At 37.5% G+C, this 23,926-nt stretch overlaps 2 protein-coding genes across 4 annotated transcripts; one reads left to right on the forward strand and one right to left on the reverse strand.

Moving 5' to 3' along the window:
- Nucleotides 1-1,674: 1,674 nt before the first annotated feature.
- LOC120413362 (bifunctional phosphoribosylaminoimidazole carboxylase/phosphoribosylaminoimidazole succinocarboxamide synthetase) lies at nt 1,675-10,957 on the reverse strand. The gene is made up of 3 exons (XM_039574147.2): nt 10,749-10,957; nt 10,215-10,676; nt 1,675-2,575 (listed from the first exon to the last, which is right to left on the reverse strand). The coding sequence occupies exons 1-3, from the start codon at nt 10,768-10,770 to the stop codon at nt 1,770-1,772; spliced, it is 1,290 nt and encodes a 429-aa protein (XP_039430081.1). The 5' UTR covers nt 10,771-10,957; the 3' UTR covers nt 1,675-1,769.
- Nucleotides 10,958-15,300: 4,343 nt separating this feature from the next.
- LOC120413340 (amidophosphoribosyltransferase-like) lies at nt 15,301-23,650 on the forward strand. 3 transcript variants are annotated; one of them, XM_039574118.2, is made up of 4 exons: nt 15,301-15,711; nt 21,645-22,459; nt 22,581-22,936; nt 22,997-23,650. In XM_039574118.2, exons 2-4 carry the CDS (start codon nt 21,646-21,648, stop codon nt 23,489-23,491), a joined length of 1,665 nt encoding a protein of 554 aa, XP_039430052.1. In that variant the 5' UTR covers nt 15,301-15,711; nt 21,645; the 3' UTR covers nt 23,492-23,650. The 3 variants fall into 3 exon arrangements, with proteins under 3 accessions (XP_039430052.1, XP_039430051.1, XP_039430050.1); XM_039574117.2 differs by lacking the exon at nt 15,301-15,711 and adding an exon at nt 16,085-16,385; XM_039574116.2 differs by lacking the exon at nt 15,301-15,711 and adding an exon at nt 16,086-16,396.
- Nucleotides 23,651-23,926: the final 276 nt, after the last annotated feature.

Genomic DNA, 23,926 nt, shown 5'->3' on the forward strand with positions numbered 1-23,926 from the left:
TTGAAAATGTGGTTGAAATTACCTCATTTTTGGTTAATTTTGTTTGGGTAAAATTTGGGTGAATTTTTAAAAATTTAAGAAATCACGTTTTAAAAAATCTCCTTTCCTTTAACTATCCCACATCTATTAGCTATTTCGAAGGTTATTTTTGCATTTTTTTTCCTTCTCTGTCTAATTCGTTCTCCTTAGTACCAGTAAAATCTCTCCCCATTTTGAACTAATCAGCTATTGAAAGGTAGTCTATATCTCAGCTCAAGATAACAACTGCACCAATGTAATTGTTAAAGCAACCTTATAAAATAAAATGAAATGAAATGAAATGAAAAAAACTGTTGAAAAATGTTGTGACAATTTACACAGAAAAAATGGTAATATTCATCAGCAAATTGTGAACGATTTTCTGTTATTATATAAAAAAATATTTTTTTTTAACCTTCCAAATTATTTTTGTCGTCTGTGCATATATTTGTTTGCTTGATTTTTTAAGCAAAATATCTTAAAAATAACAAAAACAACCAACATTCGATTTATTACCTGTGGCCCCTAGAATATAAGATTTTTATATATTATTTTTTGAACAATTCTCCACCAAAAACCGCAAAAGGAATTTATTTATATTTTTTGATTCGGTTCAAACTTCGGGGGGTCCTTGCCTACAACCAAACAAGCCATTTTGTGTCATTATGTCGAGAGTACTCAAATTTTCATAATATGCAACATGGGTATCAAACGAAGCGAAATTTGGTTTACTTATTCACATTAATAGAGGTTTTTGGAAAATACAAAAAAAAAAATCACAAAATACCGTATTTTCGAAAAACTAAAAAAAAAAATTGCAATATGGATATCAAACGAAGCAAAATTTTGTAAGATATGAAGCTTACACAATTTGAATGTTTCATAAATACAAAATTTCGCTTCATTTGATACCTATATTGCATATTCTAAAAAAAAATATAATTTTCAAAAAAAATAAGGTATTTGATGAAAATTTTATTATTTTCAAAAAAAACTCGCGTGAAATTGAAAAAGCATACGAAATTTCAATTCGTTGATTCCCACATTGCACATTTTGGAAATCTGAGTATTTAAAAAAAATACGGTATTTTGTGATTTTTTTTATATTTTACAAAAATACTTTAATAAAGTGAAAAAAAAACATACAAAATATCGAATAGTTTGATACCCATATTGCCAATTATGAAAAATTAGAATATTTTCGAAAAATACGGTATTTTGTGAACAATTTTGAGTACACATTAATACTTTGAAATTCACACTTTCAAAAAATATATTCTTAATGAAAGCATTGAAAATTTATGGTTGAATTAATCGATTTTAGAAAGTTTAAAAAATGAGATATCGTTCATTATCGGCGATAAGATTATCGCCAATAGAATTATCGGAATAACGATAACGATAGATTATCGTTATCGTCAGACGATTATATTATCGACGATAATTTTATCGAATAACAACCTTGATTCCCACAATTTCTAATGCCAATATCGTACCAACTAATGGTCCAATTTTCAATGTAAAAAAATGAAACATAGGTGAAATTTTGTGACCTTTTCGAAAAAATATTTTGAAAACTTTGGAACCAAGACTAACATTTCAAAATGGTGAAACATTTAATATTCCAAAATTTCCAAAATACTCTATTACAGCAGGTTTTTGTTAAAAATTATAGAGATATATTTTTCCTGTTTTCATTACATTAGTATCATATCGTATTTAATCTAGTCACTACAACACACATCAGTCCCTCATTCCGCTTTCTTCACCCCACGGAATCCCTTGTCGGCGTAGATCAAGCTGGCGTAATTGTTCAACTGCTTGACGCGCAACTTGCTCCAAATCAGGAAATTTCCCAGCCCCAAAATTTGCGCCGCATTCAACGCGGCCGCTTCCGGATACAGCACCGTGGCACAACCGAGTCCCGAGGGCAGATTCAAACTGGACCACACATCAAGCTGGACGTTGTCGGGCCGGGTCGGAGGACAGTTGATCACCGGGTAGTTGGTATTGCCGGACAGAACCGGACCAAGTCCGTTGGAGCGTCCCGCGACGGTGATGAAGACCAGATTGCTGAGGACACTTTCGTACTCGTTGACGATGTGCAGCGTCGTTTTGGTTCCCTTGTGGGCCGAGGTCACGCGCAGTTCCACGTTCAGCCCGAGATCGCGGCAGTGCTTGGCAATCTTCTCGCAGTGGTCCTTGTCCGAGGGACTTCCCATCAGCACCACAACCAGGTGGTCGTTCGTCGGCGCAATGTTGTCCAACTGCTCGCTCACCCAGAGGAAGTTCCGCTTGACGGTGTCCAGGTCGGAGGCGCTCACCGAGGCCAGATTGCGGTAAACCTGTTTGTCCACCATGAGGCGTTTGTCGCCGGATGGCCACAGGCGCCACGAGTCCGAATCGATGACGTCCGCGACCAGCAGCTGACCGTCGGCGTCCACACCGAACTCGATCTTCATGTCGATCAGGGCGCAGTTGCGCGTTCCCCAGGCCCGCTCCAGGATCTCGAACACCAGGATGGTCGTCTGGCGCATGATGTCCACCTCGTCTTGGCCTGGAAGGGGAAGTAAATTGAGAAATGTATAAAGAATATCTAAGAAATTTCGAACGAATCATTAACAGTCGTGACTCAATAATTACACATGAGCAATTACCAAAACCTGAAATGTATTTTATTTTTAATTTTTGAAATTGCTGTGATCAAAGAAGCCATTTTGTGTCATTGGTTCACCCATACAAGGCCCCATACAATTTTGGCAGCTATGGGCATGCCCTACAAGGAGAACCATACTAAAACTTGATCCGAGAACTTTTTGAAAAACGTACCCACCCTAATAAACAACTTCCATTTTTAATTATAAAACAATGACGATCTCGTCTTCAACTTTCTGAAGATTTCTTGACTTCAACTCCAGGAACCAAAAGCCACCGATTTTTTATTATTGCAAAAAAAACAATTTTTAATGATCGATAACAATACTCTCTTCTTTTTGCGAACAGTAAATTGGTTCCACTTTGACAGTTCAAAATTGAGGCCGTTTTGCGAACCACTATTCAGCACCCAGAAAAAATAGTAAACGGAAAAACAAATTTGCTGATGTTTTTTTTTTTCTTTTTTTTCGGGAGGGTGGTCCAGCCGCACATCGTTGATGTTGAAACCTCTAAACTGGGCCCTCGTCCTGTCACGTCCGTCAGTAGTCTTGTCGTACATTACAACTAGAATCAGATCTGCCAATGAATTAGTACACTTCGACCAAATAAACACTGACGCTGTATGGATCTGACTCTAGAATAAATGCACAGTTGTGTGTTATTCATAAGTCCAACTTATTCAATTATTCATTTAAGTCCAAATATTCACTTGCTAACTACTTTGGATTGAAAATCTAAATTTTAATCTAAAATCCTCTAAACTTAATGGTCAAAACTAAACGTTCCTTTAACTGTTGCAGTACTACCTCTATAAAAAAAAAACAATAAAAATTTGTGAACCAATGTACAAATAGGATAGAAATCGAGATTTTAAAAAGAAATGATCATTTACGTCAAAAGAACCGTAGTTCTTCGATTCGCAACAATGGTCAATACAACCATAATCCGAAAACCGTTAGTTCAACAGATCAACGAATTTTGTCCGATATCATTACATTATTGATTGATCGAGACTCTATGGACAATTTGACATAAAAGAATGCCTAGTATTCTACATCTATCAAAGTTTATTGACAGCATTACTCTAACTTAACAATTGCAACTAAATTTATCATCAAATAGGTTTTGAAAGAATACAGATTTATTTTAAATGCTAATGCTAAGCAACAAATCAATTGTACTATCCCAACCTAAATCCCACATTGTGATAGTGAAAAAGTCACAGAAGCAGCGGTGTCTTGTGCAATTGTGATATTTTCACTATCGGAGAACTACCTAGTTCACGAAGACAGCTTATCGGTCAACGCTTAAGCCCTGGGGCTGCGGCAAAGCGAGTTCTCGTAGCATGAAGTGGTGTCCATAGTGCTTATAAAAAAGAGTGTATACCCAAAGTTTAACTAATGCATTAGGATAGAATCATGCCCCTTGACTTTACAAGGCCCAGGGAAATTTGCTGATGTTTTTTTTTTTTCATAACAATAAATTCTCGAAATCCTCATATTTAACCTAACAAAAAATCTGAAAGTTAAGGTCATAGAACAAAATTGAAAAAAAATTGAAAAATTTATGAAAAATGTGTTTAATAAAATGAAATTTTACAAGAATTTTTTTTACTTCGGTTTCTATTGTAAAATCTAATTTGCAATCGAAAAGTACTGATAAAGTTCACCGTTTTCAAGATTAAGATTAAGGGTGATTTCCAACATAACCTCAAATGACAAAAAACAATGTTTCGTCGATACTTAAGGAGGTATTAGACAGTGACAAACAAACAAGACAAAAAAACAACTGACGAATTTACAAACAAACGCAGCCAAACTATCAAAAAGGGCGATTTTGTTTGTTTGTTTGTCGTAGTCTAATACCTCTTGTAGTTGTTTTGAAAACTAATAATTGCATAAGAATTCGACTGGTGTAAAATGCATTGAAAAAATAAAACACTTTTTTCATTCAAATGTTTTAACCACGGCCTGTAATTTTTTTCGCTCCCCTCCCTCGATTTTGATCAGAGTAGAGGGACATAAACTACAAAAACAAATTGCAGCGGCATTATTAAAAAGAAATGCGGGCTCTATCAAAATCTCATGAAATTCACTTAAAAAATAAAACAAAATAAAAATTTAAATTTAAATTACAAGCCATGTTTTTAACAGTTCAATGAAAAAAAAAACTAGGTGCATGACACACTAATTAAATAGTCAGATAATCTTTAATTTTCAAATTATGTGAATATTGTCGAAAAATTAATTTATTTCAAACAATGGTCAATACAACCATAATCCGAAAACCGTTAGTTCAACAGATCAACGAATTTTGTCCGATATCATTACATTATTGATTGATCGAGACTCTATGGACAATTTGACATAAAAGAATGCCTAGTATTCTACATCTATCAAAGTTTATTGACAGCATTACTCTAACATAGCAATTGCAACTAAATTTATCATCAAATAGATTTAGAAAAGATACAGATTTATTTTAAATGCTAATGCTAAGCAACAAATCAATTGTACTATCCTGAAGTCCCACCTAAATCCCACATTGTGATAGTGAAAAAGTCACAGAAGCAGCGGTGTCTTGTGCAATTGTGATATTTTCACTATCGGAGAACTACCTAGTTCACGGATCAAATCATGCCCCTTGACTTTACAAGGCCCAGGGAAATTTTCTGATGTTTTTTTTCATAACAATAAATTCTCGAAATCCTCATATTTAACCTAACAAAAAATCTGAAAGTTAAGGTCATAGAACAAAATTGAAAAAAAATTGAAAAATTTATGAAAAATGTGTTTAATAAAATGAAATTTTACAAGAATTTTTTTTACTTCGGTTTCTATTGTAAAATCTAATTTGCAATCGAAAAGTACTGATAAAGTTCACCGTTTTCAAGATTAAGATTAAGGGTGATTTCCAACATAACCTCAAATGACAAAAAAAAAAATGTTTCGTCGATACTTAAGGAGGTATTAGACAGTGACAAACAAACAAGACAAAAAAACAACTGACGAATTTACAAACAAACGCAGCCAAACTATCAAAAAGGGCGATTTTGTTTGTTTGTTTGTCGTAGTCTAATACCTCTTGTAGTTGTTTTGAAAACTAATAATTGCATAAGAATTCGACTGGTGTAAAATGCATTGAAAAAAAAAAACACTTTTTTCATTCAAATGTTTTAACCACGGCCTGTAATTTTTTTCGCTCCCCTCCCTCGATTTTGATCAGAGTAGAGGGACATAAACTACAAAAACAAATTGCAGCGGCATTATTAAAAAGAAATGCGGGCTCTATCAAAATCTCATGAAATTTACTTAAAAAATAAAACAAAATAAAAATTTAAATTTAAATTACAAGCCATGTTTTTAACAGTTCAATGAAAAAAAAAACTAGGTGCATGACACACTAATTAAATAGTCAGATAATCTTTAATTTTCAAATTATGTGAATATTGTCGAAAAATTAATTTATTTCAAACTTTTTTTTTGCGTATCGAACATCTCTAGAGTTTTTTTTGAAAAAGTCCAATAAACAAAATTTTGATTTTTTGCTTTTTGGGTGTTTTTGAATACCCTTGAATCAAGGCGGTTCTAAAAACACCCAATAAGCAAAAAATCAAAATTTTATTTTTAGGACCTTTTAAAAAAAATTCGAGATCTGAATTTCAGAAAAATCAAAATATGTTTAACAAAGCTCAAACATGGTTAATTTTATAATCAACGCAGAAAATTGCCTTTGAATTTTTTCAGTTGATCACACTTCTATTTCCATTCATATTTTGAAGTTTTTTGAAGACAAAATGGGTATTGTCTTAAATGAAAAAAAGAGTGAATTATGTAAAAGTGAACTGTAAATCATAATACCTGTGCACAGTAGGGTGTAATATCAAAATCGATTTTCCAGCACAGCAATTTTTCAGTTCCTTTTGGGGTCCTGAACAACTCCCCAAAGTTTGGGAACGATTGGTTTAGTCCTCACTTTGCGCAAAACGATTAAATTTTCCATATAAATTTGTATGAAAAAAAACATTTTTTTGGATTTTAATATTTATAAAATCCACGTTTCACGCTGTACTAATACCGGATTCATATTCGGATGCTCTAAAAGGTGCTCTACAACTTTCCCGAAGAGAGTATGGTGCTAGTTTGTCTGTGAAAAAAGATACAGCGTCCTAAAAACTTGTCTAAAACGTGATTTTCGAGCAAAAAACACGTTTTAGACAAGTTTTGAACACGCTGTATCTTTTTTTAGGAGCAAGTTAGCACCATACTCTCTTCGGGAAAGTTGTAGAGCACCTTCCAAGGCATCCGAATATGAATCCGGTTTTAGTACAGCGTGAAAAGTGGATTTTATAAATATCAAAATCCAAAAAAATAGTTTTTCTCATACAAAGTTATATGGAAAATTGAATCGCTTTGCGCAAAGTGAGGACTAAACCAATCGTTCCCAAACTTTGGGGAGTTGTTTAGGACCCCAAAAGGAACTAAAAAGTGGCTGTGCTCGCTAAATTTGGAGAACTTTCTTTTTTTCCATACAACCATATTACACCCTAGTGCACAGTGTTCGGAATGGCAAAATTAAGTGGAATAAATTGATAACTCTTTTATTTGACGTCCTAGCCAAATGGTGTCTTCGGAAGAGTTGTTGTACTTGATAAGGGCTATCTTTTGAAGTTATTGACATACAGGGTGACGACCTTCCAGGGTGTCAACCAAAAACTAACATTGTTGGATGACGTTGTAGGGCTTTGATGTCTTGCGCAAAGTTGTAGAAGAGAAAATTTCATGAAAGTTTGTCGAAGGCGCCAAATTTGTAGCTCTTAATCTACTCGAGATACACGCCATTTTTGCAAAAATGGTCCAAAAAAGCTCTTTTTTGGTGATAACTCAAAATGTTAGCATTTTAGGGGCCTACTCTGCCGTTCTACGCATAATTGTCCCATGTACAAAAAAGTGCAACTGAGAAAAACGCGATTGAAATTTTTCGACCGATTTCTGTGTTTCTACGCATAATTGTCCCGTGGGTTCCTATTCGCCTTATGTGTCCCTAGTCGCCCCAGTTAGCAGTTTATCACCCTTATTTGTGATCCACTTGGTATACAACAGATAAACAAGGCATAATGGTTAGTAAAACTAATGATTCCGTGTAAGAAAATACTTGGTGGGACAATTATGCGTAGACGATGCGTTCAACGATGGGACAAACAGACTTGGTGTTGTTTTTGATGAGTTTCCGAACAAAGTACCAGATTTTATGTGTTTTTCTTAAAGTACACATCAGACTAAACTTAAAAATGGCATAAAGTCAAAACCGTCAAAAACTGACATGGGACAATTATGCGTAGAACGGCAGTACTATGTTCTGAAGAGTTGTTTATGACATAAAATTACACATCTTTGCCGAAGACAGCAAAATGTTTTGAGCCTTTATTGAGGAGTACACACTTTCAACTACATTTCCTGAAAATATCTCCGTGTCTATCGGTGTCTATTTTTAGATATCTCAACTTGAATTTGACGGTTTTTAAAAAAACGTGCTGAACATTATTTTAAACACAGGGAAATGCATTTTAATTTGATTTCAGCTAGTTGCTCTTGCAATATTTAAATTTTGAAGTTTTTCGAAAAAAATAATTTGCCCCTTGATTTTCGGGCCGGGGGAGAGGGGGTTAAAGTTAAATTTTCTTAATATTTTTTTAAGTTCTGATTTTCTATATGTTTTCAAAATCAAATCAAAAAAGGATGTTTTAAGGGATTTAAAAAAAACATCTGGGTCATAGTGCGTGATGGAGCAAAATCTGGTTTAGGAGTAATGATTTTTTGAAAAAATCGTGATTTTTCTAAAATATCGAAAAATGTAACAAAACAAAAAATAAAGCAAAATAGAATTTTCCATTCACAAGTTATAGCCACTTTTGGGTATTTATTATCTTTATTGTGTTTTTTTTTTGCATTTTAAAAATACTTTTTGTAAAAAAAACACAACCGAAAAAAAAATTGGAATGCTGAGAAAATTTCCTATAATTTTTGCTCTGGAACTCTGAAAATCAGGCAATTAGTTTCTTAGATACATCCTCACAAAGAATTCGTATCGATGAAAATAAATTCCTCTATGTAATGACAAAATTATAAAATTTTTGAAATACACTCAAAAATCTATTTTTTTTACCTAAAATAGCTATAACTTGAAAACGGTACATTTTATAAAAAAAAAAACCTAAAATAGCGTTTCGATTACATATCGATTTTTTTTTTTAAATAAATTTTTTTTTTCTCCAAGTCTTCAATATTAAAAAACTCTATTTTCTACAATTTAGATTTTTAAACTGTTTTGAAAAGAATATACATGACAAAGTTTGACAAATATTTATAACTTATTTTAATTGTTCGAAAAACCAAACATTTGTAAAACAAAAGTACTGACGCTGATATTTGTAACTAGCAAAACAACAAACAAGTTGAATTCAAATCAACAAACATGTTTGTTAACATTTGCAAAGGCGTCATAATTGAATTCAAAAACACCGTTATTTTGAGAACGCTTTTTGTCTAACAAAATGAGGTCATATTTACATCTCCAGTAGCACATACGTATTTTTATATTATACTGATGACGCAATTCTGGCATGATTTTTCAAAGCATTCACTCACTCTCATGTATGTTTAAAGTTAAGTATTTCTTGTAACTTTTGATTGAAATGGTAAATAATATTTTATATTGTTTTTTTTTTTTATCATTTTAAAATGTGACTTTGAATTTAGAATCGTAACAAATTAATATTTTAATATTTGAAGTTTCTAAAAGAAATTTTTCTCTAGTTTGTTGTATTTATTGAAGGTCAATTTCAATTGAATTTTAATGTTTCAACAATTAAAATTTTAAAAATAGTAGTGAATATAAATCATTTCTATAAAATGGGACATATTTTAGCACTAAAGATAAAATGTTGAGACTTCATGTTGGTTAAGCGTTTCAACTTTTGATTTTTTTTTTTTTGTTATTTCTTAGATACTTTGCAATTTTTTAGCAGCAGCCTAACTGTAATCATGCCTTAATATTTCAATAATTACTTTTTGCTCAGCCTCGAATAAAAACGAAGAGCAAAAACTTAAAAAAATATATAATTGCCAATCAATTGACGAAAACATTCATATCAAAACAAGTAAGTTCGTTGTAGTTTTCCTCATTACCCCCAGTCGATAATGTTTTTGTTATTGAAATCTTTTCATAGTTTCTCCCTTATCAGTTCCTCCTTCTGTTGCCATTAGGAAATCTCCCAGCCTACTCGGTTTCGGTTACCATGGGAATACTTCATCCACAGCGCATCGCACCAGCCTTTCCCTGACCCCGAGGGTCAACACCGTATTGACTATTGATAGTGTGGGCCCACAACATGTTTATTATTTGCTAAGGCGGAGTTCAAAGCCACGATCATCACATCAGAGAGCTGACGCGGTTGTTTACTACTGGGTTGACGTTCATTTTTTTTTCGATAGTGGTATCTACAACCCGTCCCGGCCTGGCGCCGTTACTGACCAACTTACCGATCGTCACCCCGTTGACCTTGAACCCGGCCGACACGATCTGCTCCTCGCTCCACTGGGGATCGTCGTTGGCGTCGTCCTTGTAGAACGTCTCCTGCTTGGGCGGCGCAAACCGGAAGCCCTCCTTGACGCCCGGGTTGCGCTTCAGGTACGATCCGGTGGCCAGTCGGCGCGTCACCCACTCGATCGGCACCATGTCGCACTTGCGCGCCAGAAACGCGTTCGCGTCGACGACCTTCACGAAGGCGGTCTTAAGGCCGGCCCGGTTCAGCAGGGTAAACACCTTGGCGTTGGTTTGGTTCGAGATTTGCGCCTTGCCCTCGAGGTCGTGCGACCGGACGCCATTGTGGGCCGTGATGCGGTCCTTGTTCAGCAGGATCGAGTGGCCCGGCAGCGAGGGCACGTCGTAGACCTGCTTGGTCTTGCCCTCGATCAGCAGCTTGCCCAGCTTGATTCCTCCAACTAGACGGGGGTAGATCGCGCATTACAGTCAACTCGAAATGATGACCTTCGGAGTTACTGGGAAGCACTTACCTTCGGTAATGGTGGCGGCCATTTCTAGATCTCGTTGAGGCGATCTACTGATACAGCAATAAATTCTAATCAACTCTTAATGTCACTCGTTTAGAACACAGACACTTTATCACACAACGTGTTTTTCTTGATACGAGCTTCAAGGGATTCGTGTCCGTAGTCGGTCAGTTCCAGTGGCACACTAGCAGCGTATGTATGACGATGTAGAAGCCGGCTTTGAGTTCGACTCGCGAGCTACTCCGGATATTTATACAGAGCTGACGGTGGTGTTGGTGAGTCGCGAGACATGGCGCGTCCGCGATAAGTTGAATTTTGAGAAAGAGAAATACAAAAAGTCGCGAGAACGCGAGATTTGGAAGGGTTGTCGTAGTGGTGATGATCGTGATAGTTAAGGAATAGCTGCGAGCGCGAACGAACGTGAGAAATGTGTGTAAAGAGTAACGTAAATGGGAATTTGATAGAGGGTCCTTTTATTGGTATAGACTGATGTGCGAAATCGTCTCTGGGGATTTTACATGACTTTCTCATAATAAGGTGAGATTTTGTTGTGATTAATCGTAGATTAGAATTTCCATTGAACTGGCGAGATCAAATGGTCTGAGTAAATGATACGAGGCCAGTTGACGATGTGTGCTGAAACGAGGTGCCATGCGAGCAGCGATGTCATGAAGTGGGATAAATTAATCCAATGAAAACTTCTGTACTAAGCTTGGTGGGATTCCTATCTAGCTAAAGAAAGAGAGCACAACAAATATTTTTTGGGGTTTTATTGTATTGGTGCAAAGTATTTTCAGAATCGATAAAATTCATTTTGTCTTGGCTATGATTGTTATGGTCTGATTAAAAACATTTTATGTTAAACTTCAGATCTTCAAACTATTAAAAAAAATGCTTTAAATTTTCTTTTAAAAAAGGGAAGTAAATAATGTTTTGGCAAATAAACTACCTATCAATAAACAATGTTTTATTGGCTGATTTTAAACATGTATAAGTATCTGAATGGTAAGTAAAGTACCTAGCATGATTTTTTTTGGAAAAAGATTTTTTTTTTCTCTTTAGCTTGTTTTGATTAGAAAAATAGGGACGGTAAAATGCGAGCATGCAAATTCATTCACCCTACTTAAAACCATCTGACCCAGATACAGCGCCCTTAAAACTGGTCTAAAACGTGTTTTTGACTCGGAAATCACGTTTTAGACAAGTTTTGAGCTCGCTGTAACTTTTGACAGGAGCAAGATAGCACAACACTTTCTTCAGGAAAGTTTTAGAGAATTTTCTCAATTTCAACGCTATTGTGTTGGTTTGAAAACTTCGGTGGAAAATAAAAATGATAAAAATCAAAATGTAAAAAAGAAGGTTTTCCCATACTAATTCCAATACAAAATTCAAATGCAATGCGCAAAAAGTGGACGCAACCAATCGCTCCCAAATTTCGGGGAGTTGTTTAGGTGCCGAAAAAATATGTTCTGAAAAATCGACTTTCTCGAGCCATCCTAGTAACCATCCAGCACTAGCAAAAAGTCAGAAATCGAAAACAGATCGGCATTACATTGCTAATTAGTCTCTCATTTTTTGACATTTCTGGCAGTAGGGGCCAGCACTAAACCGGCCGAGTAAAGTCCCAACTTGGTCATTGTTCAGCACTGACGTAGCTGTTAGGGCTGATCTCAAAACTTCTTAGCATTTACTCGCAGCTGTAAAAGCGCTTTCAGTGCTGAACAGTGACCATGTTTTAGTGCTTGATGGTTACTTGGGAAGTTGTTTGCAATAACGGTGCATAATTCCAACATAATTCGATTTTTCAGCGCTCGTCTTATTTATGCTGAAAAAATCATCAATCATCCAACTTATATTAATAGTTATTTTTTTTCCATTTTTAATCAAATTGGAAATTAATTTCACTTTTGAATAAATCGAACACAGAGAAAAGGCAAGAAAAAAATTTATTTCATGAATCTGCGAATATTTTTAAAAATTTGGATAGTAGCATTGCTTTAAAATTGTTTAAAGAGTTATTCTTGAGAATTCCGCATTTTTTCGAGATTTTTAATTTTGTATTTTTTGATTTGGATGAAACTTTGTCACTATGTCAATAGAAGCTATTTTGCATAATTAATTGCTCTATAATTGCTCCATACAAAAAAATACGAATAACAAGCCATAGTCTCAACATTTGAGTGCAAAAAATGTTTTGAAATGCATTTTACACTAGTCCAGTTGTTTTGAAATCATTAGTTTTCAAAAAATGTACGATTTGACAAAAACAAACATTTTTGCGATAAAAAACTTGTTGTGATACCTACTAAACATCGCCTCTTGGGGAGCGGCCGTGGCTGACTGGTTACGGTGTTCGCTTTGTAAGCGAATGGTTCTGGGTTCGATTTCCATCTGCTCCCAACGTGAAAGTATAGGAAATATTAATCTTGAAACTCTGAACATGAACGAAAAGTCGCTCGAGTCGGGGTTTAATATCCCGTCCTTTGGATCGGTAAGCAAAAATGCTAACCACTAGGCCGTCGCGACTTGGTGAGCTAAAACTGGAATTAGGAGTACTGTTTCTACCAACTATATACCGATTGATGAAAACGTTCTTCAGGGCGGGGCTTGTCGATAAAGCTGAAGTACCTCGCGCTCGGCTAGCCAGCATAGGGGGGGATGGCGTCGCTATTTTTAGTCCACGTTTTCCACTTTTTCTCATCGCAACCGACTACTTTATCGACTTCATTTTGCTGGGCGAGATAGGACGCCGTCTATTTTTAGACGATGACTTAGCACTTTTCCACTCTTGCACTTAAAAAACCAGATGGCAGCACGATGTAACGCCACGTCTCTATAGAAATGGGTCAACGAAGCTTGGCAGAGCTAACACCTTTTAAATGCCTATGCGAGTTATTTGCATGTATAGAATGTAGATCTAAAAATACGTGGAAACAACTCAATTTGAAAGAAGCGGCCGCGTGGTTCCGTTTGGTTGGTTGCATACACACACATACACACATACTAAACATCGCCTTCTGATATTTCGGGCCAATTATGAAGGGAGTGACAAAAACTTTAAATAATATTTGTACCTGCCTAAATTTTAAAAATAGAAAATGTTGTCACAACACAGAAAAAAACCAATTCCCGTAATCGTGAATTAAGTTCACGAATGTGAGAACAACGTGGTTCTCGCATTCGTGAATTTAATTCACGATTTTGAGAATTGATTTTTTTCCGTGAATAAGTTATAATTTAAAAACCCATTTTCAGATGCTGAGTTTTTTTGCTTGGTTTTTTTTATTTAATGCATAGTTTCAATGGCATTTTAAGATATATTTTTTATGCATGGATAATATTTTATAATTTTAAATCATTGAGCAAAAGTTATCCGGGACTAAATATTTTCTAAAAGCAAAAAGAATTATTGTTTTTTACATTATTGAGCGGATTGCTGGTTGCTTAGATACAGTTTTTAAAAGTTATAAATTTGTGAAAAATGAGTTTTTCTAGGTGTTATTTTTCGTTTTTCTTTTCAACTCGCGATATCTCGGAAACTTTTGATTAGATTTTCAATGTTGAAAAATAAAACTTTTTTGAAATTTATGATAATAATCTTTTCGAAATTGTTTTAGTCCATTTAGAAAATTTCTCTTGATTCTAAAAAAAATAAATATTTTTTATTGAAATGTTTTTTTCCGCAAATCGGGAATTTTTGAAAGATGAAAACATTGTTACGAGCTGAAAATGCCTTATTCATCTTTTTTTTAAGTTTTGCGATTGAACCAAACAAAAAAAATGTTTGTCATGTGTCACCACTGAAGCACATAAACACAAATCAAAAAGATGTCAAGTATTTTTTTTCCGTGTTTTTGTGAGCATCTTACTGAAAATGATTTAAAAATAGTAGTTTATGCAACAAGCAGCAAAAAGAAGTTTTTTCAGCAGTCTTACGAGGTTTACCGAGTTGAATGTTGATGAAGTTTTGCAACGAGTTGCTTGATTTTTTTTTTTGCAATTCTGAAAAACGATTTTTGAATGGAATTTTATGTTAAACATTCATGTGTTATGTAAAATCATCGTTTCAAACAAAAAAAAAACATTGAAAAATATTACTTTTTGATACTATTGCTGAAAAATTCAACTTTAAAGCACCCATTTCAGTGTTAATTTTCCATTCTGTTATTTTTTATAGAGAAAAGTAGGCCATTTCGTCGCTCTAGAATGCCAGGAAATGTAAGTAGTTTCAGACGGAATTGCAAAAAGAAGAACTTTTCAGCCCTTGTTCCGAAAGTATTACGTTTCTGTTGTATTTTTAATGAAAAAAAAATAAGTCGTTTTGTCATTCGTGAATAACAGGAAATGTTAGCAGTTTCACATAAGGAGCTGCAAAAACTATTTTTCATAATACAATACTTCTACGTATATCTTTACGAGTCTCTTCCAGTTTAATAGTTGGCAAATTGCATCACATCTCCGTCGGCTCGTGCGAAACTAATACCGACGCATGGTTTTGTAGCGAGTCCTAATGTTTGTTCATAGCACAAATCACTTATATCGCAAAACCATGCGGTGTTGAATCCCGCGCGCGCGCGCGTCACTTTTTGATTTATCTCCCTTCGTTTGATATTGCTTTCGATCTGGCTCTGGTTTGTTTTGATCTATTCTATTGTATGAAATAGTGGTGATCGTGAAGATGGTGCTAATCAGCGGTCAAAATTAGCAACTCAAATGGAATAGTGTTGCTTTGCAAGTTTGAAGTCAATTAGTGGTAATCACCGGCGAAATCAGTGTGTGAGACACGTGCACTTTGCGACTATTTGTGTTTGTGAGCGTGAACTTGCTGTACGATCGCCGATCGCTGTCCTTGGATATTCTTGATCTTTTCGTCGAATTTGCTGAGGTTTGCAGATTGTGCGCGAGTTTGTCTAGTTTAGTTTGGATCGCTGTTGATAAGCCGTTCAAAAAAATTGAAAACAAACAAGTAAGTATAAGTCAATACACAGTTGGTCACCAATACGCGATCGTTTGACGAGAGTGATCATCACCGTTGACGTTAATTTCAAAGTCCTTTCACTGAAGCAAACTGATAAGATAACTATTAGAACTAGTCTAAGGATAGAACCTTCGATCAGCACCAAGTGTTGTGTTGCCATCCTTGTTGCGCACGCGATCAATGCCACGATCACTTCCTTTACATGTATTGGAACAAGATCAAGAGAGTGAGAGAGGAATCCGAGAGAGTCAACCTTAAGGTGGTACTAGTCGAAAGGGTCCCAAATGTAGCGTGTGTAGTGGAGCAAGGCTGGCCGATCTTCGACGGGGATGATCGCGGTGTGTTAAATATGAAAAAGAGAAATTTCCTTCCAATCAGTTATTGTCCGTCGAAGCTCGGAGAGGCGAGGTTCGCGCGATCGTATCACTGTGGTCTAGTGCTTGTGAGATTTGGAGAATTTTTCTGTGAGACGTGTGGACGAAGCATTTTTTTTTGTTTTTTTGGGGGCAGGTAAAAACTAGTTTTAGGGTTTTTTGGGGGCTCGTTTCGAGTGCATAACGTAATCTCTGTTAGAGGAAAAAAAAACAAACATACGTGAGACTGAAGTTGGAAACGGTGTCGCAACCAAGGTGAAACGTGGATTCGATTCGTTCGTTTTGGAGGTAAATTTAAGGTAAACAAAGTGAGGTCGTCAGCATAAATTATGCTGCTGAAATGATATTTTTTTTTTGGGGACAAAGTGCATCAGCTTATTTTGTGTTGGGATAGGGTTTCAACAGACAAGAGCGAAGAAGAATGTTTTACTTGGAAAGAAGGGCATCCAGCAGGAAGTGCAAACTGGTTCAACGGCTCAGCCCACGTTGTTTTGATTGATATTGCGACAGGACAAGGTCACTTCTGTGACGAAGAAAAAAAAACTTTTTTTAAGACTTGATGAAGGAATAATATGGAAATTGGCCTAATTTGCATTTACTTCACAATGTAATGATAAGAAAGGATGCAATAAATCATAACTTGATCGAGAATGATCGATATTTAGTGCAACGATAAATACATTGTAGTGATGAAACTCAAGATCAACTGAAAATAAATGAAATTCTACTCAGAAAACTCTTCATGAAATTATTAGCCATACAGAAAACCCATAGCGCAAAATTTAAATATTTAAATTTAGATCAATTTTAGACACGTTTACAAAAGCTAAAAATGTAAAAAACTGCATAAGGACTTTTCTTGAGTTTTTTAGGATTTTTTTTAGGATGTTTCAGTTTTCAAAGAATTTTAATATTCTATTTAGTTGAAGTAGTCTATTTTACATCTCGACAGAGCCATAATCACAAAAAAAGATGGATGGTTAATAGAACCTGCATTTCTGGCAGCAATGGGATTTCTGATACAAATTTAAAAGAAAAACTTGTTGCCGTAGAAAAAAAATCAGCTGGATTAACCAAAAAATAGCGAAAGTACAAGCAAAATCAGTCAAAAGGCTGAGTGAAATGACCGTCTTCGAAACTGACAGAATATTTTTTCAATCTGTTTTTTTTTTAAATCGGCTAAGTATTTAGCTAGATTTTCCAATTTGAGAAACTTGCCAAAATGATTTTTTTTGTGCACTCTAAGCTATTGAAAATTTAGGCTGAAAAACCTGACAAATTTACTGAAATGAGGTTTGGCATTTTCATAAGCTTTTTGCCTTTCTCACCTCAATGAGGAAAGGCTATAAAATCACTCGAAAAATGAACTTCTTTATTTGACCTCGTAGACCCACCTTCAGGTATACCAATCGACTCAGAATCAAATTCTGAACAAATGTCTGTGCACTTAAGTGTTATTTATAGACTTTTTTGAAGCCGGATCTCAAATATTTTGATGAAAAAGTTGTCCGGATCTATCATGCGACCCATCGTTGGATAGGTAATCAAAAGACCTTTCCAACAAGCCCAAAAGATTGAAGATCTGACAACCCTATCAAAAGTTATAAGTACTTTAATGTTTTTGACAAACTTTTTTGAGGTCGGATCTCAGATATTTTTATAAAAAAAAGTGTTATTTATACACTTTTTTGAGGATGTGTAGTGTCTTCACTTTATGAATGTGAGGGAGGCACCAACCACCTAAAGGTGGATTAAGTAACGTTTTATTATTGCAGTCAACTCTCTGGTTGTCAATATCGAAGGGACCGTCGAGGAAGAGAAGCGTCAGTTTACAGAACGATGCAAAATGAACACTCGATTGAAATTTGTTATTTTCTTCTTTATGACCAGCTATGGGAGAGAATCATGGCAACGTACAGCAAACAAAAACAAACAATCGTCAAACACCCTTCAAAGCTTCATTTCTCAAAGAAAAATGTCTATGCAAGCCATGGGAAAGTAAAGTTATTGACAACCGGAAGAGATTTTTAAAGCAAAAATAATCCAAGGGACCGTCGAGGAAGAGATTCTTCAAGCAAGAGAAAATATCGACGAACAAGGACAATCAAAGTGAACAGTTTGAAGGGAATGAAGAATTCATCGGTACATGGAGCAGTATTGATATCGAGAAGATCGACAGCCAGAGAGTCGACTGTGGTTTTATGAGAGTCCAGTAGCTTCAAAAATTAAAGATCATGGCCTCCACAAAGGCTCTCTTTATGACATTTGATTGTAAAAATAATTAAACGAAAATGTGCCTAAAAAGTTGTCAAATATAAAACAAATATTTTTTGTTCTCCTTACAATCGATTTTCGGTACACTCAACCCCCGGTGGTTGGTCACTTTTTCGTTTGACACTTTTTTAGTTTGTACCCCGTTGGTTGGTCAAAGTCAAACTAAAAAGTGACGAACTGTCACTTTTTACACGGCGCTCACGCACACTATCAAAACAAACGTTTGGTAGTGCGTGTGAACTCCGTGTAAAAGGGGTGTCAAACTAAAAAGTGACCCCGTTAGTTTGACAACAGTTGGTGTCAAACCATTGGGGTTTGAGTGTATAACCAACTACACTCAAACCCCGATGGTTTGACACCAATTGTTGTTAGACGAACGGGGTCACTTTTTAGTTTGACCCCCCTTTTACACGGAGTTCACACACACTACGAAACGTTTGTTTTGACAGTGTGCGTGAGCGCCGTGTAAAAAGTGACAGTTCGTCACATTGACATTTGGAGTACTTAATTGACATATAATTAGGTTTTACACCGTGACGTCATTTGACAGCTCATGTGCACTGTTTACATGGTCTTCGTCGATTGTCGACGAATTTTCCCGAACAAAAACGACGACCGCATCGAACCGTGCTAATGTAAACAGTGCACTCCTTCTAACCTCTTAATCGAGTCGGCGTAAAACCTAATTCGTTTGAGGGATCTATTGCAACTTTCTCATCAATACACATTTTAAGAATCTAAATAGAATTTTTGCCAATATTTGAACACGACTTTGAAGTTTTCAAACTTAGGGGAACTATACCCTTTCTCAGCCTAAAATTTCACTAAAAAACTACAGTTATCCCACATATTCGGAACACTCACAAATTCGGAAAACTTTTGTGATAATTTATCAATAGCATGCCAAATGCATTTTTTCTGTCGCCCCTGCTATTTTTAGGACCTTTATTTGGACTTTGTTGTTCATTTGGACAAAAAACTGCATTTCGAGACTATTTTATTCAGAGCAGCAAAACACTGCCTCCAAATTGCCTGTTCCATAATTGTGGGATGTTATTGTGCCTCCCACAATTGGGTACTAAAGCCCTATGTCAATTTTTATGTACAACGGTAAAAAACACGATAAAAAACCATTTCTGATCACTTTTTTCATTTTAATGCAAAATTTTTTTTTGACAAGACAACATTTTTCCGATGGATCAACTATGGTCCCCTTGGAACGAGCTGTCAAGTAGGAGCTTTTCTGTCAAGAAGGACCGCGAGGTTAATTTTTCAAAATTGATTTAAAAATCCATTTTAAACTCTTTGTGCTCGTACAAAGGGTCATTGTACTCAGAAAAATAAGCTTTATCGCTGTAAACAATAATATCAGCAATCTAAGCTTCATTTTAGGACCCAATTGTGGAACACCTGAATTTAACTGATATTTTCACAAAAAAATATCAGACCATTAATAAAACATCACTAAGCTTGAGTTTCATTGATTTCAGTGAGTGAAGTCATTATTTTGTAAAAAATATGAACTCCAAGAGAGAATCAAAGTTTGTTTACATCCGTAAGAAAAAAGTGTTCCAAATTTGTGGTTTTCATGGGTCAATGTTTTTCTTCAAAAACTTGATAGAAAAGTTAAAATTTGCAGTTGTTCGATACAGCTTTCGAAAGATCGCAAGGATAGCTTTCAAATGAAGGTAAAAGCTAATCATTATGTTCAATTATCGATTTGCTATGATTTGTTGAACATTGGCCGATCTGTAAACTGTTCCGAATATGAGGGATGAGTGTACGCCCGTGAGATTTTGAAGAAAAATCCTCTTGCCCGATTAAACTTTGGCATTTCTAGACTTCTTTGATAAAATCGGAATGTAGAAAAGAGTTGGCAGAATGTTGCCCCAACAAATATCAGCATTCGTTTAATTTTAACAGAAATATACGCAATTTCGTAAGATTACAGTCGACTCTCCGCTTGTCGATATTCAAGGGACCATCGAAAAAGAGAATGATCAGTTCACAGAACGATGCAAAATGAAGACTGGATTAAAAATAAATTTCCTGTTGTACACTGAAACCCCGATGGTTTGACACCAATTATTATTATTGTCAAACGAACGGGATCAGAACTCACACTTACTACCAAACGTTTTGTTTGATAGTAAATGTGAGTCCCGTGTAAAAAGTGACAGTTCGTCAAGTTCTAGTTTGACTTTGACCAACCAACGGGGTACAAACTAAAAACGTTACTTAATCCACCTTTAGATGGTTGGTGCCTTCCTCTCATTTATAGAGTAATTCTGGAACAACATTTGAAAAGGGTGCATAAGCATTTTGACAGCTGATACTATTTTGACCGAGACAACAGATCACTATTTAACACTTACAGTGTTGGAAGGTAGCTGGAGAGGCCAGTTACTGTTAGTTTTAGTTAGTTAGTTTTTTTTTTTTTTAGGGCAATTTTTTGCATCTTTAGCAGTAGCATAACTGTAAAAATGTTTTAATCATTTTTTGACGCTTCATTTTTTCTTGAAAACTAGACTTGAAATTTAGTCCCTTTTTTAATTCTACTTGACCTTGACCAGAACCAAATAAAAATCTCCATGGTAAGGAGTTCAGTGATTAGGAAACAGTGATGGTGGTCAAGTTTTGTCTAGTCATACCAGACTAATTTTATTGACAAAAAAGGAGAGGCCAGGGTCAGAGCAACAGAATTTGGCCCACTACCGAAAATTGATAAGAAGGTGAATCCGGGAAAGAGTTGCGTTGAAAAACGTTCGATTTCTAGACCATTTTTGCAACACGTGATTTAAATCCGTTTTGTGTTTTAGCAACTGGAAGTTTTTCTATCTTGTAACAGTTTTCCCACCGCACGCGGTCAACCGTTTTGTAGAGCATGGTCGTCCGATTGTGCAAACATGTTGTTACATCAAAAAATATATATTTCCACTCCGCACTGTTTGTGCAAAACTCGAGCAAAAATACAGACTTATTTTCAAACATCTCCTCCACCAAGAGCCGCGTTCGTTGCCATGGAACTACGAGCAGTCATAGCACGCGCGATTAAGGATTAGTAACTATCAATTCCAATCGCCAGCGAAATAGGCTACTACGATCACACACTATCAGCGCGCCGACATGGCCTGCTGCGCTGATAACGGGTTCACGAGCCCTTCTGTCGACGTTGTTTACTTTGAGCAGCGTTCCCTTTTGATGATGATGCACCGAGTTATGCCGATTGCACCATGTTTTTTTCGCTGACGTAGATCTGTTTACTTCCCGTAGGATGGATCAACCGTCACCGCAGCAGCAGCAGCAGGACCATGCCGTGGAGGAGGTCGGTGATGCGCTGGAGATGCTCAGCACGTCAGCTTTCACGACGCCACGTGTCGCGCGGGATGACGGGGACAAGTTTGCGCTGAAGGGGAAACGGGCCGGACGGGGGGTGGTCCAGTCTGGGCTGACACACGAGTGCGGCGTGTTTGGGGCGATTGCAACGGGCGAATGGCCCACGCAGGTCGACGTCGCGCAGGTCATCTGCCTGGGGCTGGTGGCCTTGCAGCACCGGGGTCAAGAGTCGGCCGGAATCGTCACGAGCGAGGGAAATTGCGCAAAGAACTTTAACGTGCACAAGGGCATGGGTATGATCAACAACATCTTCACGGACGAATCGATGAAGAAGCTGAAGGGCAATCTGGGCATTGGTCACACGAGATACTCGACGTCGGCCGCCTCGGAGGAGGTCAACTGTCAGCCGTTTGTGGTGCACACGGCGCACGGAGTGCTGGCGGTGGCTCACAACGGTGAACTGGTCAACTGCGACAGCCTGCGGAGGGACGTGCTGTCCCGTGGAGTCGGTCTGTCCACCCACAGTGACTCGGAACTGATCACACAGGCGCTGTGCCTGAATCCTCCGGACGGCGAGGACAACGGACCGGACTGGCCCGCCCGTATTAAGCACCTCATGCAGCTCGCACCGCTTTCGTACTCACTGGTCATCATGCTCAAGGATAAGATCTACGGCGTACGGGACCCGTACGGAAATAGGCCGCTCTGTATTGGAAAAATCGTCCCGCTTAGCATCGGCTCGTACCGGCAAGGTAAGCTTTTAATCGCGTTTGACAGGTTGCTTACCTTATGGAGCAATGTAAACAATGCTAAAGGTGGCCATCTGTCAAACGCAGGGTTGCTTAAAAATGAATGTTTTTTCTCCCAACACAGAAAAGGTCGAAAAGCTGGCCGCCGACGGCTGGGTCATCTCCAGCGAGAGCTGCGGCTTCCTCTCGATCGGCGCCCGCTACGTGCGCGAGGTCCTCCCCGGCGAGATCGTCGAGCTGACCCGCGACGGCATCAAAACCATCGACGTCGTCGAGTGTCCCGAGAACCGGCGGCACGCGTTCTGCATCTTCGAGTACGTGTACTTTGCCCGGTCCGACTCCATCTTCGAGGGCCAGATGGTGTACTCGGTGCGGCTGCAGTGCGGCCGGCAGCTGGCGCGCGAGGCCTTCGTCGACGCGGACATTGTCAGCTCGGTGCCGGAGTCGGGAACGGCGGCCGCCCACGGCTACGCGCGAGAGGTGAGACTGGCGCGATCAATTCTGCACGATCAACCTTCTAACGACACTCCCCCCTTCCAGACCGGTCTCCACTTCGCGGAGGTGCTCTGCAAGAACCGTTACGTCGGCCGTACCTTCATCCAGCCCTCGACCCGGCTCCGCCAGCTGGGCGTGGCGAAGAAGTTTGGCGCCCTGTCGGAAAACGTGTCCGGCAAGCGGCTCATCCTGATCGACGATTCGATCGTGCGAGGAAACACGATCGGGCCGATCATCAAGCTGCTGCGCGATGCCGGTGCCGTTGAGGTGCACATCCGTATCGCCAGCCCGCCGCTCCTCTATCCGTGCTACATGGGCATCAACATTCCGACGCGGGAGGAACTCATCGGCAACAAGCTGAACCCGGAAGAGCTGGCCAAGTACGTGGGGGCGGACAGTTTGGCCTACCTGAGCGTGGAAGGGCTCAAGAAGGCCGTCCAGCTGAACATGGACAAGAGCAGCGAGGATAAGGCCGGGCATTGTACGGCCTGTCTGACCGGGGATTATCCTGGCGGACTGCCGGAAGATTTGGAATGGTGATTTTTTTCCATGCTTAAATTGTGAAGCTCAAGTGTGCAAAGCAGACGTTCATGCTTATTTTGAGAGATACGAAGATAAAGTGCGATCTGAGATCAATGACATAAATACATGCCTATATATGGAGTTCTAGTTTAATAAAGTTTTAAGTAATCTTTAAAAGAAGGTTTTTTATGTTTCCGAAAATTTGTTCTCGAATTCTATACAACTGACATTCATACTGAAATCAATCCATTATATTTTGCTTTTGGTCTCCTCAATTACGGACTTCAGGGTATTATTCACTGAAGACCTCAAAATGTATTGACCATTCCACTATATACGAAAGACGGAGTCGGTCTCCCCCTTTTCCATAATGTAACGATCTCTAGATTCATTTGTTAACTTTCAGTATTTGGCCTTCCCATTGGATATCGCTGTAACATCGTTTATATTCTG

The sequence above is a fragment of the Culex pipiens genome, chromosome 1 (assembly GCF_016801865.2).
Source record: "Culex pipiens pallens isolate TS chromosome 1, TS_CPP_V2, whole genome shotgun sequence".
In the NCBI taxonomy this organism is placed as follows: Eukaryota; Metazoa; Arthropoda; class Insecta; order Diptera; family Culicidae; genus Culex; species Culex pipiens.

What these genes read in the sequence shown, in the direction of transcription:
- LOC120413362 (XM_039574147.2), bottom strand. Translation starts at nt 10,770, where the DNA reads ATGGCCGCCACCATTACCGAAG. An exon ending in GGCCGCCACCATTACCGAAG is followed by an intron (nt 10,677 to 10,748) that starts GTAAGTGCTTCC and finishes ACCCCCGTCTAG; the next exon opens with TTGGAGGAATCAAGCTGGGC. An exon ending in GGTCAACGGGGTGACGATCG is followed by an intron (nt 2,576 to 10,214) that starts GTAAGTTGGTCA and finishes TTCCCCTTCCAG; the next exon opens with GCCAAGACGAGGTGGACATC.
- LOC120413340 (XM_039574118.2), top strand. Translation starts at nt 21,646, where the DNA reads ATGGATCAACCGTCACCGCAGCAGCAGCAGCAGGACCATGCCGTGGAG. An exon ending in CATCGGCTCGTACCGGCAAG is followed by an intron (nt 22,460 to 22,580) that starts GTAAGCTTTTAA and finishes CTCCCAACACAG; the next exon opens with AAAAGGTCGAAAAGCTGGCC. An exon ending in CCCACGGCTACGCGCGAGAG is followed by an intron (nt 22,937 to 22,996) that starts GTGAGACTGGCG and finishes CCCCCCTTCCAG; the next exon opens with ACCGGTCTCCACTTCGCGGA.